Source organism: Bos taurus, chromosome 1 (assembly GCF_002263795.3).
Source record: "Bos taurus isolate L1 Dominette 01449 registration number 42190680 breed Hereford chromosome 1, ARS-UCD2.0, whole genome shotgun sequence".
Lineage (NCBI taxonomy): Eukaryota > Metazoa > Chordata > Mammalia > Artiodactyla > Bovidae > Bos > Bos taurus.
Window position 1 is genome coordinate 95,160,321 of NC_037328.1, and position 14,626 is coordinate 95,174,946.

The 14,626-nt window shown below is 40.5% G+C and overlaps 1 protein-coding gene across 11 annotated transcripts in view; it reads right to left on the minus strand.

Moving 5' to 3' along the window:
• FNDC3B (fibronectin type III domain containing 3B) overlaps positions 1-14,626 on the minus strand; it is a 358,677-nt gene that overhangs the window by 39,085 nt on the left and 304,966 nt on the right. For all 11 annotated transcript variants that reach the window (NM_001206211.2, XM_024992081.2, XM_024992092.2 and 8 more), the window contains 3 exons: positions 12,984-13,097; positions 12,509-12,658; positions 5,946-6,226 (listed from right to left, as the gene is read on the minus strand). In NM_001206211.2, the coding sequence (NP_001193140.1) occupies positions 5,946-6,226; positions 12,509-12,658; positions 12,984-13,097 (545 nt within the window). The remainder of the gene's footprint in view (positions 1-5,945; positions 6,227-12,508; positions 12,659-12,983; positions 13,098-14,626) is intronic.

Genomic DNA, 14,626 nt, shown 5'->3' on the forward strand with positions numbered 1-14,626 from the left:
TACACACACACTCTTTCTCTCTCAAGTGGCATTACATTATGTCAAAAGAAGAATGACTTTGAAAACTGGAGAAGGTGACTTCTCAGGCAGCCATCCTAGTTCTCAGGACGTGTTGAGAGTAGGGAGGGGGGACAGTGAAGACGGCACCCCTCTTCCTCCATTGAAGAGTTATGGGTAAGAGAGGCCTAAGAAGCAAAAGATAGGCTTTGTATGCTACCCCGCCCCACCAGTCTACTACCTAATAAACTAACTAAGAAGAGAAAAATATTAGAGAGTAGACCTCTGAGGAAATATTAAATAGTAGCTTAAATACAGGAAACCTCTTTAGGAAAAAGATGGGTTCAGAGTAAAGTTATTTGGAGAAGGTTCCCGGGAAGGGTAACCTCTGCTGGCTCAGTCATTCCTCCCTTCAACCTATTCTTCTTCTGATAGCGCCTTGGATACCAGGCACTTAAGAGTTGTTTTTTTCATGTCCTGCCTTTGTAGGAAAGAAATCTTAAATGTCTCCCATGGCTTGAAGGACAATGCCAGATTTCCACACCATTTCTACCTGTAATCAGGTCATAACCCACCTGCCAGCTCATTTGTTCCCTTCCAAACATTAGCAACAGAAAATTTATTGAGAGCTTATGTGTCAGGTCCTTCACAAGGTACCTGAAGTCTAAACAATAACCCTATCAGGTAGTTAAAGTAATCATCCCCATTTTATAGATCAGAACATTGAGATACAAAGAGCTTGAAGAGATACAAAGAGCTTGAAGAGATACAAAGACCACAGAGGTCACAGAGGCAACAAGAGAGAGAGACGCAGGACTGATGTCAAGGCTGCCTGACTCCAGTGCACTACTTTTGAACTACTCTGAACTTGTCTCCTTATAAAGCTTACTTCATCTTGTTAGAATGAAATGACTCAGGATTCACTTCTTGACAGGCTAATGTAGTGCTTGACATATAAGGACTCCGAAAATGTTATTTTCACCCCCATTTTACCTAGCAAAAAGAGCAGAGCAAACAAATATACTTTAAGTTTTAGCCATTTGCCAGTTCAACATGAGTCAGACATATAATGAGGTTTCCGAAAAAAGTGATCTTAGGCAACCTTACCAACTGCTTACTATGGAGAACAAAGAAGGTGACAACCGTGTTCTGCTCTGAGCCAGCCACACTATTCCTGGAGGTGAGCGCACTGCTCATTGAAGAGGCCATTAGGAAACAGAAATCACCCAGAGAGGTTGGAAGGCGTTATAGAAACTCCTGCCAGTGAAGACAGATTTGGATGAAGTGAAGATGGTTAAGTAGGAGACAGCTGACATAATAAGCTAATGATGTCTAGGCCATAAGGGTGGGGCTCAGGCTTCTGTATTCTGCAAAACCTCTCCATGTGAATCTTAGAATCACTGCTCTAAGGCAAAGTTCTCAAACTTTTGTGTGTGTGCAGGCTAAGTCACTTCAGTCATGTCCGACTCTGTGATCCCATGGACTAGAGCCTGCCAGGCACCTCTGTCCATGGGATTCTCCAGGCAAGAATACTGGAGTGGGTTGACATTCCTTTTTCCAGGGGATCTTCCAGACCAAGGGATCAAACCTGCATCTCCTGAATTTCAGGTAGATTCTTTACTGCTAAGCCACTGAGCCCTCTCAAACTTTTAACAGGCAACAAAATCTCCTTTGGGGCTAATTAAAGCACAGAGTGCTGGGCCCTATCCTGAGATTTCTGATTCCAGGGGTTTCTGCTGCTGCTGCTAGGTCGCTTCAGTCATGTCCGACTCTGTGCGACCCCATAGACGGCAGCCCACCAGGCTCCGCCGTTCCTGGGACTCTCCAGGCAAGAACACTGGAGTGGGTTGCCATTTCCTTCTCCAATGCATGAAAGTGAAAAGTGAAAGTGAAGTCGCTCAGTCGTGTCCGACTCTTAGTGACCCCATGGACTGCAGCCCACCAGGCTCCTCCATCCATGGGATTTTCCAGGCAAGAGTACTTGAGTGGGGTGCCACTGCCTTCTCCGAGGGGTTCCCACTAGGGCCTAATAAATTACACTTAATACTGATGATGCTGGTCCAGGAACCATACTTTGAGTATCACTGCTCTAGAAGAAAGCCCAGGATCAACTGAGTTGGTTTTAGTAGATTTCAGCTCAGGTTTTAACAAAGTATATGGCAAACTATACAGAAACAGAGTTGAACTGCTTGGTGAGGAGAACCTGAAAACACTGCTTCATCACTGGAGACATTCACGTCGGGGCTCTGTGAAAGGGTGACACCAGGCGATCTTGTCTCAGCTCACAAAGCCTATAGTGGCCGGAGCATGCAAAAGAAAGCTACATCCCTATTATTTTTTTTCTTTTTTTTCTAACGCTTTTTCCCTCCTAGAATCAAAACACAAACTCAATTCTAAATTTAAAAGTAGTGCCTTTAAAAAATCTCATTGTAATTCCAACCAAATTTTATACAGGATGTTAGTAAGCCAGCGCACAGTCTGGCAAGCAACAGTAGAGAAAGGATGGGTCCATTTTAGTGTCAGCAGGTTGGCTGGAGAGGTGAACATTTCTGTCCCAGCAAGACAGAGAAAGAATAAACTCCATGTGAGAACAATGTGTAACTGCTAAAGGTTAAAAAAAAAAAATTAAAAAAACAAGTCTTTTTTTTATCCAAGCCCCATAGCCTGTTGCATTCACATTTTTATCTAGAACATCATGATCTGTTCACTTATATTTTGACCAATTTGTGGCACAAAAAAAGGTGAGGTAAAAGTTGATTGGACTAAAATTATACCCTCAGTTCCCTGAAATACTCATTTTGTATTTTCACCACAATTACTACAATCTCGTGTTTTTGAACCATAAAAGAACAAGACTACGGGCTGATTGGAGTGCTACTATAGAGGGTCCAATAAAGTATTATAGAAACAAAATTCCTTAAGTTGGACAAACTATGATCTTAAATGTGAATATTAATTTTAATATCTTAAATGTGAAACATCCATTTTATTTATTGATTGGCCATCAAATATTTTGACTAAATCTTTTTTTTTTTTTTTTGGTCAAGAACACACACTATGACTTAAGGCCAAAGATTTGTCTTTTCTAAAGCTGTACATTTTTCATGCAATCTGTCTGAAACGGTGTCTTCCAAGCTGCCCTGTAAGGTTAAGAGGTGACATCCTCCCAGTGTGACTTTCCACATTCGGCTCAGTATACTAGCCTTGTATATTAATACTGAAAAGAATTAGGGACTTTTTAACATGTCTTTAACCAACCACTTATATGGAATACATTCTTGATAATTTCCACTGTAATTGGCATTTCATCAATGAACAAAGATCCCCTACATCAGTTTTATTCATTTGAACTTTTGATTTCTAGATTTCTTTCTTGAAGTCATTCGACTACATGTTGACTAATAAATACCAGCATTCCTCCAATATCAACTTCCTAAAACCTCTAAAGTTTTATAATCATTTACAGTACCTTTAAGGTGTGCATAATGTGAGAAAGAGGCAAAATTCTTGGGCTGGAACCTTATCCTAAAAGCCATTGCTGACCTGAATGATCAGAGGACTGACCTGAGGATCTGAGTCCATTCTGGCATAGACATGGATTGTGGGTCTCACAGCAGACATGAGATCTTTCAGTGAGCCCTGAGCCAGTGGCTTCTCCATAGGTTTTCTGGCCTGAGGGTCCAAGTCAGGCAATATTCTGGACATGTGGTCTCTGAGAAACAGTTAGGGGATGGCATTCACTTGCTCATTTTTCCCCAGAGATATACCTCATGGTCAGTCTCCATAGAGCATCATCACTAGGGAATGTCCCTGAGGTCAAGGTCTGGGTTTAATCACCTCTGATTTCCTTAGCACCTGATTAGAGTGCTTCCGACACAACGGTCAGTATTTGGTTAGCATATAAAGGTGGAGGGTGGTTTTCTGAAACTGGCTAAGATGCTAAAAATGAAAAATGCCCTTGGGGACTGTCTCTTCAGCTATGTAAGTCATACCTCTTTTATTCAAGTTATTTCTAACTTGATTCCCACTTTAAACCATCCTGACCATTCTGACCTTTCTGAAATGCCAAAAGGACTCTGTAGGGTGTCATTTTCGGCCTGTGAGGTCACAGCAACTTCTATCTTAGGTTGCTGTGTAAGTGTCCCAATTCCTTGAGTGCTCTGAGGGCAAGGATGGTGTTCATCACTATTTCATAGACCCACAGTGCACAGTGGGTCTGTGCCCAAGACAGATCTCTGAAGAGAATCAAAGAGTAAACAAACTGCTGTCATCACTTGGAAAAGGAAAATGAATGCACTTATATGAATTATCCACAAAAGACTTGGGAAGAGAGGGAAAGTAGGGATAAGATGCTTAGGCAGGTTGGAACCTTTGGTATCTTACAGCTGATAAACTGATTTTTTTTTTTTCTTCAGCTTCTGGGGATGAAAAAGGTAGTCTATCAGACTAGAACATTAGAAAACACTGCAGAAAAAAAAATATAAGTCAAGTGGTAATAAACCATTTTTTTTAGCAGTAAAATTACCTGCTTGCATTCCCCTGCCCCACTTCAAGAAGAGCTAGTTTTTTTGGGTGAAAATCTTGATAACAATAAAAATTACAGCGCATGTTTACTGTGCACTTGCTATGTATTGCTGGACTCTACACAAGCATTTACTATTCATTTGCTTACGCCTTACAACATGTTTTTGAAGTAAGTAATCTTGTTCTCCTCATGCTGTGGACAATGCTGAAACACCAAAAGCTTAAGTAATTTGCCTGAAGACACAGCTAAGGATCTGCTTCTGAATCAGGCTCCGCTTCACCTCCTTAATAAGCCACTGAACGTGACAAAGGGAGACACCCTGAAAGGCACTGGAATAACCAAATGGTTCCTGCACTCCTCTAATGCTAATCCTGAACTTTCTGTCTCCTAGCTACGGCACCTTGGTGCATGCGTGCTGTCGCTTCAGTAGTGAATGACTCTGTGCAACCCCATGGACAGTGGCCCACCAGGCTCCTCTGTCCATTGGATTTCCCAGGCAAGAATACCGGAGTGGGTTACCACTTCCTTCTCCAGGGGGTCTTCCCCACACAGGGACTGACCCTGCATCTCTTATGTCTCCTGCTCTGGCATCAGCAGGAAGGTTCTTTACCACTAGTGCCACCTGGGAAGTCCTTGGAGACAGAACTAAATGTCTTGAAATCTCGAGAGGCCGTGTTGAGAAGAAGGTGTATAGGGGAAGGTGAAGTGCTGGCTCCTCAACAGGAACTCCGGGGGCAAGGAAGAATGCAGGTGTTAACTGAGTTTTGCTGGGTAGAGTGTGATATAATGTCTTTTCTCTGGCTACTCATGAAATCCTGAATAAAAGATCCATCATAGATCCTCTGTAGCAGTGTGTCTGCTTTGAGGGGATCAGAAAAATGGCAGAGCCCTGCTTCAGAGGTACAGACAGAGGGTGTAGCAGAGTGATGAGGACAGAGGAAAAACACCAAGAAAAGCAGATTATCAAAACACTAAGGAGGAGGAATTGACTTAAAATGGTTGGTGAAATGTCCCCTCAAGGGTTAGGAATTATATCAATTTGTAACTGACTCATAAAGTAAAAAGCAGTATAAGTTTTTGAGATGTATGTGCATTTAGTACTCTTAAATGCATTAAAAATGACTGGATGCTTGGGGCTAGTGCACTGGGATGACCCAGAGGGATGGTATGGGGAGGGAGGAGGGAGGAGGGCTCAGGATAGGGAACACATGTATACCTGTGGCAGATTCATTTTGATATTTGGCAAAATTAATGCAATTATGTAAAGTTTAAAAATAAAATAAAATTAAAAAAAAAAAAAAACTATTAGAAAAAAAAAAATGACTAGAATCCACCCATTTGGCCTTTAGGATCCAAAGGTTCTGTAGCCCCACGCCCTGATGTATGTGTCCATGCAGCTGTATTTCAACTTTCCTGCACTCACCGGTAGGTGGTTTCCGGAAGGAGGTCTTTCATAACGTGGGTGGTGGTATTGCCCACCGTGACGCTAGTATCTCCAAGATCTATGTTGTAGGCAAGGATTTCAGATCCATTATTGCACGGCTCTTCCCAGTTCAGTACAAGGCACACAGAAGGCGAATCGGGATAGGCAGTGAGGGTCTCCTCCTCCAGGACACACAGAGTGGAGACAGGGTCAGGGGCAGATGCTGGTGTCTGGCAAAGGACAAGCTCACTGGACGGTCCTGCTCCAGCTTGATTAACAGCCTGAAAAGCAGAACAGCGAGACAATGTCCCCATTACTTCATGAGCACCTACTAATGCCCCCACACTAGGTGCTGCTGAGTCTAACGCAATGGCTTCCAGAAATGTAGGTGGAGATAAATCCTCCACAATGTTCATACTGATAACCACTTTCCAAAAGATATCAATCACACCTTTTCTGCTAATAAAAGATAATGTTGCCATTGTTTCTTATGAAAAATCATTTAAAAATAACACTTCATATTTGCATAGCCCGCTTCAGTTTATGCACTCTTATGTCATCTTCATAATAACTGTCTGAGGTAGATAATTCATGGAAGCTATTCTTATCTGCCTTTCAGACGAGATCGGGCATACTCAGGGTGGTACACCCTTGACTCAGATTTATCTGCCTTTCAAAGAGGGAACTCAAAGTCAGATCAAATAACTCAAGCCCAAGATTCAGATGCCAAGCTGGGATCAAAATCCAGTAATCTGACTTTTAACTCAAGTGCTGCTCTGGAAGAACGATAGGAATTTTAGAAAAGTATTCACCGTTTTCCATGTGAATGCGAAACTCATATCTGAAGTCAATGCTCTTCTCTCACCTGAGTTTGAGTATCACTGCTGACACCTGATCACTCATCACTCGAATACTCACGCATTCAGCCTCCGGGGCAGTCCTCTTGCTTCTACTTACCTGCTCTGCTTCTTAGTCACCTCTGCGACCTGCTACTCATTACCAGCATCTCTCAGCCCTGGAGGAAACAAGGCCCCAGGCCTTGCACACCTCTGTACTCCTGAAACTCCTAGACATCTCACCTTGTCTCAGGGCAAATGCCATTTATCCCTACACCCACATTTATGTGTACAGTCCAGACCTCGGCCCCAAATGCCAGCCTAGTGTATTCAACTGCCTACTGAATATCTCCATTTAAATGTCAAATAAGCACCTCAGACTCAAGTGTCTACACAGTTCCAAAATGGTGTCCACCCCATTCTTCCTCATCCTTCCTTCCACCCCCACTGTACTGCCCGTAGTTTCCCCAGCCTTCAGGTTGTTCATGCTATTTCTGTGAATCACTGCTGGGCATCTTTCTTTCTCTCACACCCCTGCCCAAGCCATCAGCGCACCCTCTACCACTCTAATCTGACTACACCCTGTCACATCTGGTGACTGTAATGACCTCCTAACTGGTATTTACATCAGCCCACGCCCCACAGTCTGTAACAACCACTGTCCTTTCTGTGTTCTCCCACCAGATACACAGGTAACGTCAAAGTTCTCACAACTGTCTATGAGAGCCTATCCGATCTGTTCACCACCACCGCCTTCCCCAAGAACCCAGAACCATTCTGCCTTCACTGTCTCCTACTTCCTCCTTCACTCCCTCTGCTCCAGCCACACTGGCTTTCTTGCTGTCTCACAGAGACACTGAGCTTGCTCACCTCAGGGCCTTTGCAACTCACTGTCCCTTCTGTCCACAAAGCTCTTTCCCTGACGTCTGCCTAGCCCATTCAATCAGCTACTCAGGCTTCTCTCAAGTTTTGCCCTTTGCAGAGAGACGTCTCTGAACACCACGTTTAAACTTGTAGTTACCCCCACCCCAACCCCCATGATCCTTCTCATGTATTTCCCTTCTTTGCTTTTATTTTCATTATAGCATTTATCACCAACATAATATATATTTCATTTAATTTCTCCCTTGATTAGAATATAAGTTCTGTGAGGGCAAGGTTGTCTGGTTCACTGCTGTAGCCCTAGCAACCAGAACAGTACCTGATACAAAACATGTGCTCAATAAACATCATTAACAATATTTTTTTCCCTTACAAAAACACTTGGCAACCTCTTGACAAAAATGAAAGTACTCAAAAATCTAGTTTACTTCTTAGGATACCTTATGAGGACAAATGATAAACCAAAAGGCAAGTCATCTGAGCTCTTACATCAAAGGTTGACTGCAATGCTTGTGTGTTATCATTCATTTCAAAGAAGCAAGTTAAGAGCATTCATTTGCTATCTAATCGCTTTTGAAACACTTCTGTAATAAAATTTTTATATCTAGTCCTATTTCATGACAATACCAACTTTCTTTTTGGTAGAATATTTATGTCACAAATTAAGAGTATATATTTAGATATTCTTTTTGGGTACAAATTTATCACAGGGGCAGAAAAATAAGATACTGTGGAGCCCAACTGTCGTATTAACTAAGGTTTTAACAACTGTGTAATACAAGGAAAAGAACATAGCTTTTAGAGTTGGAGCTTTTTGTTCATATCTTGATTTCCTTACTTACTAACTGTGTGATTTTAGGCAAATTAATATTTCTGAGTCTATTTCCTCAGATATAAAATGAGGATAGTAACTCATAATTTATACAGTTATTTTAAAGATTAAATTTGTTAACATGCAAAATCCTAGCTGAGTATTAAGCCAATGGTCAGTGCTTCACTTCCCTCCTTCTCACTAGGAAAATCAAGAACAAAACAGCAATAGCAATTTTCCTAGTTTCCTAATTTTCCTAAAGCAATTTTCTTACAACAAGACAACAACAAAATACACTGAACTAATTTTAGATTTAAAGAAAAGTTGCAAAAATAGTGTATATATTTCTCATTTTGCTTCCCCTAATATTAATACCTTATATAACTATCAGTCATGTCCCACTCTTTGAGACCCCCATGGACTGTAGCCCACCAGGCAGGCTCCTCTGTCCATGGGATTTCCCAGGCAGGAATACTGGAGTGGGTTGCCATTTCTTTCTCCAGGGGATCTTCCTGACCCAGGGATTGAACCTGTGTCTCCTGCATCTCCTGAATTGGCAGGTGGATTCTTTACCACTGAGCCACCAGGGAAGCATACATACACACACACACACATATAAATATATGTATGTGTGTATGTGACATAAATATATGTGTGTGTGTGTGTGTGTATATGTGTGTGTATATGTGTGTGTGTGTGTGTATAATTTTTTTTAACAAAAGGAAATTCCTAGACAGTGATCAAGAGAGATAACAGCAGTAGTGGCTGAATGGGAGGCTGAGCCGTTTGTCTTAGACTCCCACAACTGGCTACTGACTCAAGTGCCAATGGAAAGAAATTATTTTCTGCTACTTACAAGAATAGAACTGAGATGCTGTGCTGGTCTGAGTCTAGAAACCAAAAGGAGTTTCTTAAGTACTCCTATCATTGGCTGACTACCATTAACATCTAACCTGAGGGAATGTGATGGCAATGATGATGATCTTTGGGTGGAGTGGGGGAGAAAAGAGAAAAACTCTTTGTTAAAGGTAAGAATTAAGCAAATGGTCTACAGGGAAATCAAGGTCAAAATTTGTTTCAAACTTTCAAAATATTTATATCTCACATAATTATGACTATACAAATCTAACATACACTTAAGGTTGAATTATTGATTTCTTTACAATCTCACAGTATAATGAAAAATTCAGCACTAAGTATTTTATTACCCTTTTCATGTTATTAATGTACTCTATTATTCATTTTCTCCATTATTTTTAAAATTAACCTTTTATTTATTTTACTCTGTATCTGGGTTCCATCTTCTTATTCTGTTCTTATACCTCCTTACTGGTGTTAATTGAGGTCTTCAGTAATGATTCTTGACTCATTACTTTGTCAAATATGTGCATTTGTGTTGAGTGATTTAATAAGGCTAATAAGGGCTAAGGGGATATGAAGGATCCAGAGGAAAAAATACAGGTTTTAATTAAATAACTGGTATCAAGCATACTACATTGGCAATCTCTACAAAAATCAAGAAAGTATCAGTTTTGTAATTCTTAAAATCTGCATTTGTATCATAACTATCAGTCATGTCCGACTTTTTGCAACCCCATGGACTATAGCCCACCAGGCTCCTCTGTCCATGGGATTTTCCAGGCAAGAATACTGGAGTGGGGTGCCATTTCCTTCTCCAGGGGACCTTCCTGACCCAGATATCAAAGCCAAGTCTCTGTGTCTCCTGCATTGGCAGGCAGAGTCTTTACCAACCGCACCACCTGGGAAGCCTGTATTACTATAAAACAATGAGCAAAACCAGGAGACACAATAGTGTTAACAATGTATAGATCTTATGTATTAAAGTCAAATCTTACCAGTTTCTAATAATGTTCTTTTTATTTTCCAGGATCTTACTTAAGACCCAAATTTCTTTTACTAGCCTTATACTATGGAAAATGCTTTCTTGAGTTATATCTCTTATTATTACCAAATTTCAAAGTAAACCATTTTAAAGAATCTTACTAATATTTAAGAGTATGTGTAAAATATACAATATGCCTCATGTAAGCATACGTACCCAAGAATTATTTGGGTACATGTTAATTGAAGCATTCCTAAGGAAGAATATAAAAATTCAAAAATTCCTGCACAAAATAAGCAATGCTTCCATCCAATTTTTATATGATACTATATACATATTACAGTGATATAATTTTTAAAGCACCAAATATTTAAAAGAATATTCAGGCTTTAACCTGACTTTGTAGTAATATCAAATAAAAATGATTCAGATTAGGTTCACAGGTATCAAGAAATTAATATAAGATGAGGAGACTTTTTCCTGGCAATACTTCTTTAGTATAGCAAGTGTGGTCTTGAGAGTACTATCCCCTTTATAGTGTCTGACTCACTTTATGACAAATAAGTATAGACGTTTGAAAATACTACTGTTGAAACAGGGAGGCAAGATTATTACGCAGGTTCTATTCTTCCCAATGTATCTTTAAAATGCAATTTTGGGGTGTTAATGGCAAGTAACAACAAAAACCCCGAAAGAAAAAAAGGAAATAGAACATTTTAAAGAGAGACCAAAACTCAAAAACAGGTTGAACTGAAGTTCTTTCCTGTGATGGCAAAGAGTTTTTATTTATATCCTGCCTTGTTCCAAAAACAGGAGTGGAGCACATAATTCAACCTTTCCCCAATGACTCAGCATTGTTATTATAAAGCTCAGATAATGTGCTGTGACCCTGACTCACTGATGAAGGGTTAATTATGTCCCAGGCCGTCCATTTGAGGGGTGTATAACAAAAGAGTTTAACCAGAAATGTTTACGATAAAACAGCCTTCAGAATTTAACAGAAAAGCTTCTGTTGATCTGGAAAGTTAACTTGTGTGTGTGCATGCTCAGTCGCTAAGTTGTGTCCCACTCTTTGCTACCCCCATGGACTGCAGCCCACCAGGCTCTGTCCTTGGGATTGTGAAGGCAAGAATACTGGAGCTGGTGGGTTGCCATTTCCTTCTCCAGGGGATCTACCTGACCCGGGATTGAGTCTGTATCTCCTCCACTTCAAGCAGATTCTTTACCACTGAGCTATTTGGGAAGCCCAAAGTTAACTTAAGAAGGGAATATTTTATCCAAAGAGGCCAGAGACACTGAAGTAAATGGACATGTAATAAACAATATGATCCATGACTTAAATCAGATGGAAACCTAAACCTGGCATCTTTGCTTCTTTATTTAAATCTAAACACATGTGAAAATAGAATTCTTTGTTATCTCTCCTTTTGGTCATCCTGATCATTCTTTGAGGTTGGCACAAAGCAGTGCTCAAATGTTACCGAACAAATGGAAATAAATGAACAAAGAACCCTGTTTTCTCAAGACAATAAGGCTTTACAAAGGGAAAAGAAAATATTTACCCAAGTCAATAAAATGAAAGCAAACCTATGACTGCTGTCACTCTTGGGGGTTAGGCTAGGAGCCGATTGCTCTTTGTGTTATTCTGTCTGGACACCCAAGTGGAAGCTTACGGATAGCCAGACCTTGATGGTGGTCACTGAGAGGTGGGAGGAGGGTCCTACAATCAAATGCAGACTGTCCGAACTACTCTCCTGTTGGTTTCTGGCTCCAGTTAACATCTGGAATGGGAAGTTGTAAAGGTTTTTTGCCTTTTGTCTAAGTGGCTTTCCCAGCGAAATGTGCATCTTGGAAAACTCAGACAAAAGGCATCTTCCCTAAGGAGCTGTGCCCACTTTGCCTTGGACTCGATCCCGTATTCAATGAATTAAGCAGCAGACACAAGGCAAGGGCGGTGAGGAGTACAGTGGAGACGATTCGGATTTTGTTCCCATGTTTCAAGACCTCTCAGAGAAGCAAAAATGAATTGTAAAATGCCAAAATGATTGCATCTATTTTTATTTAAAAGGACTCTTTTTCCCATAACACCCTTCCTGATGTCCTCCATCATGAGCCTTTGAGTAAGTTTCCCAAAGAGTCTTTCAGGGGAACACCAGTATTTGTGAGTAACGGCCGCACAGTATCAGCCTACCTGTAATCGGCAGCAATACTGTGCAGCAGGTAACAGGTCCCTCATTTCGAAGCCGGTGTCTGTCCCATGATAAACGAGTTCTAAGGATTCTTCATCTTCTCCCCACTCCAACCTGTACTCTGAGATGTCGGCACCAGAGCTTTCAGGACTCTGGAAATTTAGAAATTTAATTTCATTGAGAAGAAAATCTTATGATGTTTGTGTTCAACTAATTATACCAAAAAAAAGAAAGAGCAAGATGCCTCAGAATATTTGAAATACATGCAAAAGAAAAGCATGAAAAAGATACTCAATTTCCTCTTAATTTGGATCAGTGGTAAAATCTGCATAACTCCTGGCAAGCACTAAAGCAGATGACTGTGTAAGAATCACCAACCTACGTGTGAATTTTAGCTTTGTAGAGCCCTTGTACCTTGCACTGGGGAACAGATAAAGTAGAAGAAACAAATTAATGCAAAACCTGTGCCTGACTTACCTCCCAGCTCACTAGGACACATCCATCAGGCGTAAAAGAGATACAAGGTGCTTTGCACTGTCCAGGAGGCCCTGCAGCAGTGGTAATTTCTGAGACATCAGAATAGGGACCATACTGCAAGAGAGAAACACACATGTGCTTGTAGGGGTGTGTTAGGGATGTGTGTGTTTGTGTGTGTGTGCATGTAACACAAGCTTATAACCAAACAAGGGCTAGGCTAATGGTATCATCAATACAACTGATTAAAAGCATTACCTAATAGTGTTCACTTTCAGTTACATGAGTAGATTTTCTTCCCACATACATTACTTGAGTGGTAAATGTCTATTTTATATATATATATATATATATATATATATATATATAATTTTTTAAATTCAAAAGGATTAGAAAGTTGGTTTACTATACATTTTTGCTGTGACCTAAGAAAGAAAAAATGCTGACTTTTGCTACATCACAGCATTGTGCTTTCATTTCTCAGGGCGTTTCAAAATAAACCAAGTCAGATGCACACTGTAGTTTAATTTTTAAGGCATAAAAATCTGTATGGAATTGTTGGTTATCAAATTTTGAGTATTTCTTCTAGTCACTGGTATTTTCCAATTTGAAACCAACACTCCTATTATTGTTTTCTTGGCATGACCACCATCTCAACTATCTGAAGGTTTATACTGCACTTCTCTCCTCCTCCTACCATCAGTGGCCATACTGCTCAGAACAATCATCACTTTAGTTTTAAAACACATCAAGAGAACCAGAACCACCACGTTAAGGTGGAATATGTGGTACTTAAAAGAATTGGGGCAAGGAATAAAGTAATTTTCAGGCTAATGAAGAAGTCCAACCAGTCTATCCTAAAGGAGACCGACCAGTCCTGGGTGTTCATTGGAAGGACTGATGCTAAAGCTGAAACTCCAATACTTTGGCCACCTCATACGAGGAGTTGACTCATTGGAAAGGAGTCTGATGCTGGGAGGGACTGGGGGCAGGAGGAGAAGCGGACGACAGAGGATGAGATGGCTGGATGGCATCACCGACTTGGTGGACATGAGTTTGAGTGAACTCCAGGAGTTGGTGATGGGCAGGGAGGCCTGGTGTGCTGCGATTCATGGGTTCGCAAAGAGTCGGACACAACTGAGAGACTGAACTGAACTGAATGAGGAATATGACTGTGTTTTTCAAAATGGAGGAAAAAACATAAAGAAAAAAATCTTTCAAATTTTCTAATATAACTTGCAAATATACTGAAGGTAGGGGAGAAACTATCTGGAGTAGACCACAGAAGAGGACCACAAGTCAAATATATGGTTAAATTTCAATACAACAGGATTTAAAAATAAGGCTGAGATAGTTTCTTTAAATGACAAATTAGTGAAAGGAGAAAGTAAACCTCAATCAGTCCAGTTGCACATGTGTCTTTATCATGGCAAATATCTTCTTCAAAAGTTGAGGGGGAAAATGACCAGGGTTTCATCTGCAGCATGGGTGATTATCAGCATCCATCCTCTTTTTACTTATGAAAAGTCAGGGCACAGAGGCTTTCTTATCTTCTCACCAATACATTTAAATTGTCTAGTTTTGTGTGTGGGTTTTTTTTAATTTAAATACCTGTATCTGAAATTCTTTCCTAATGGTGAATTAGA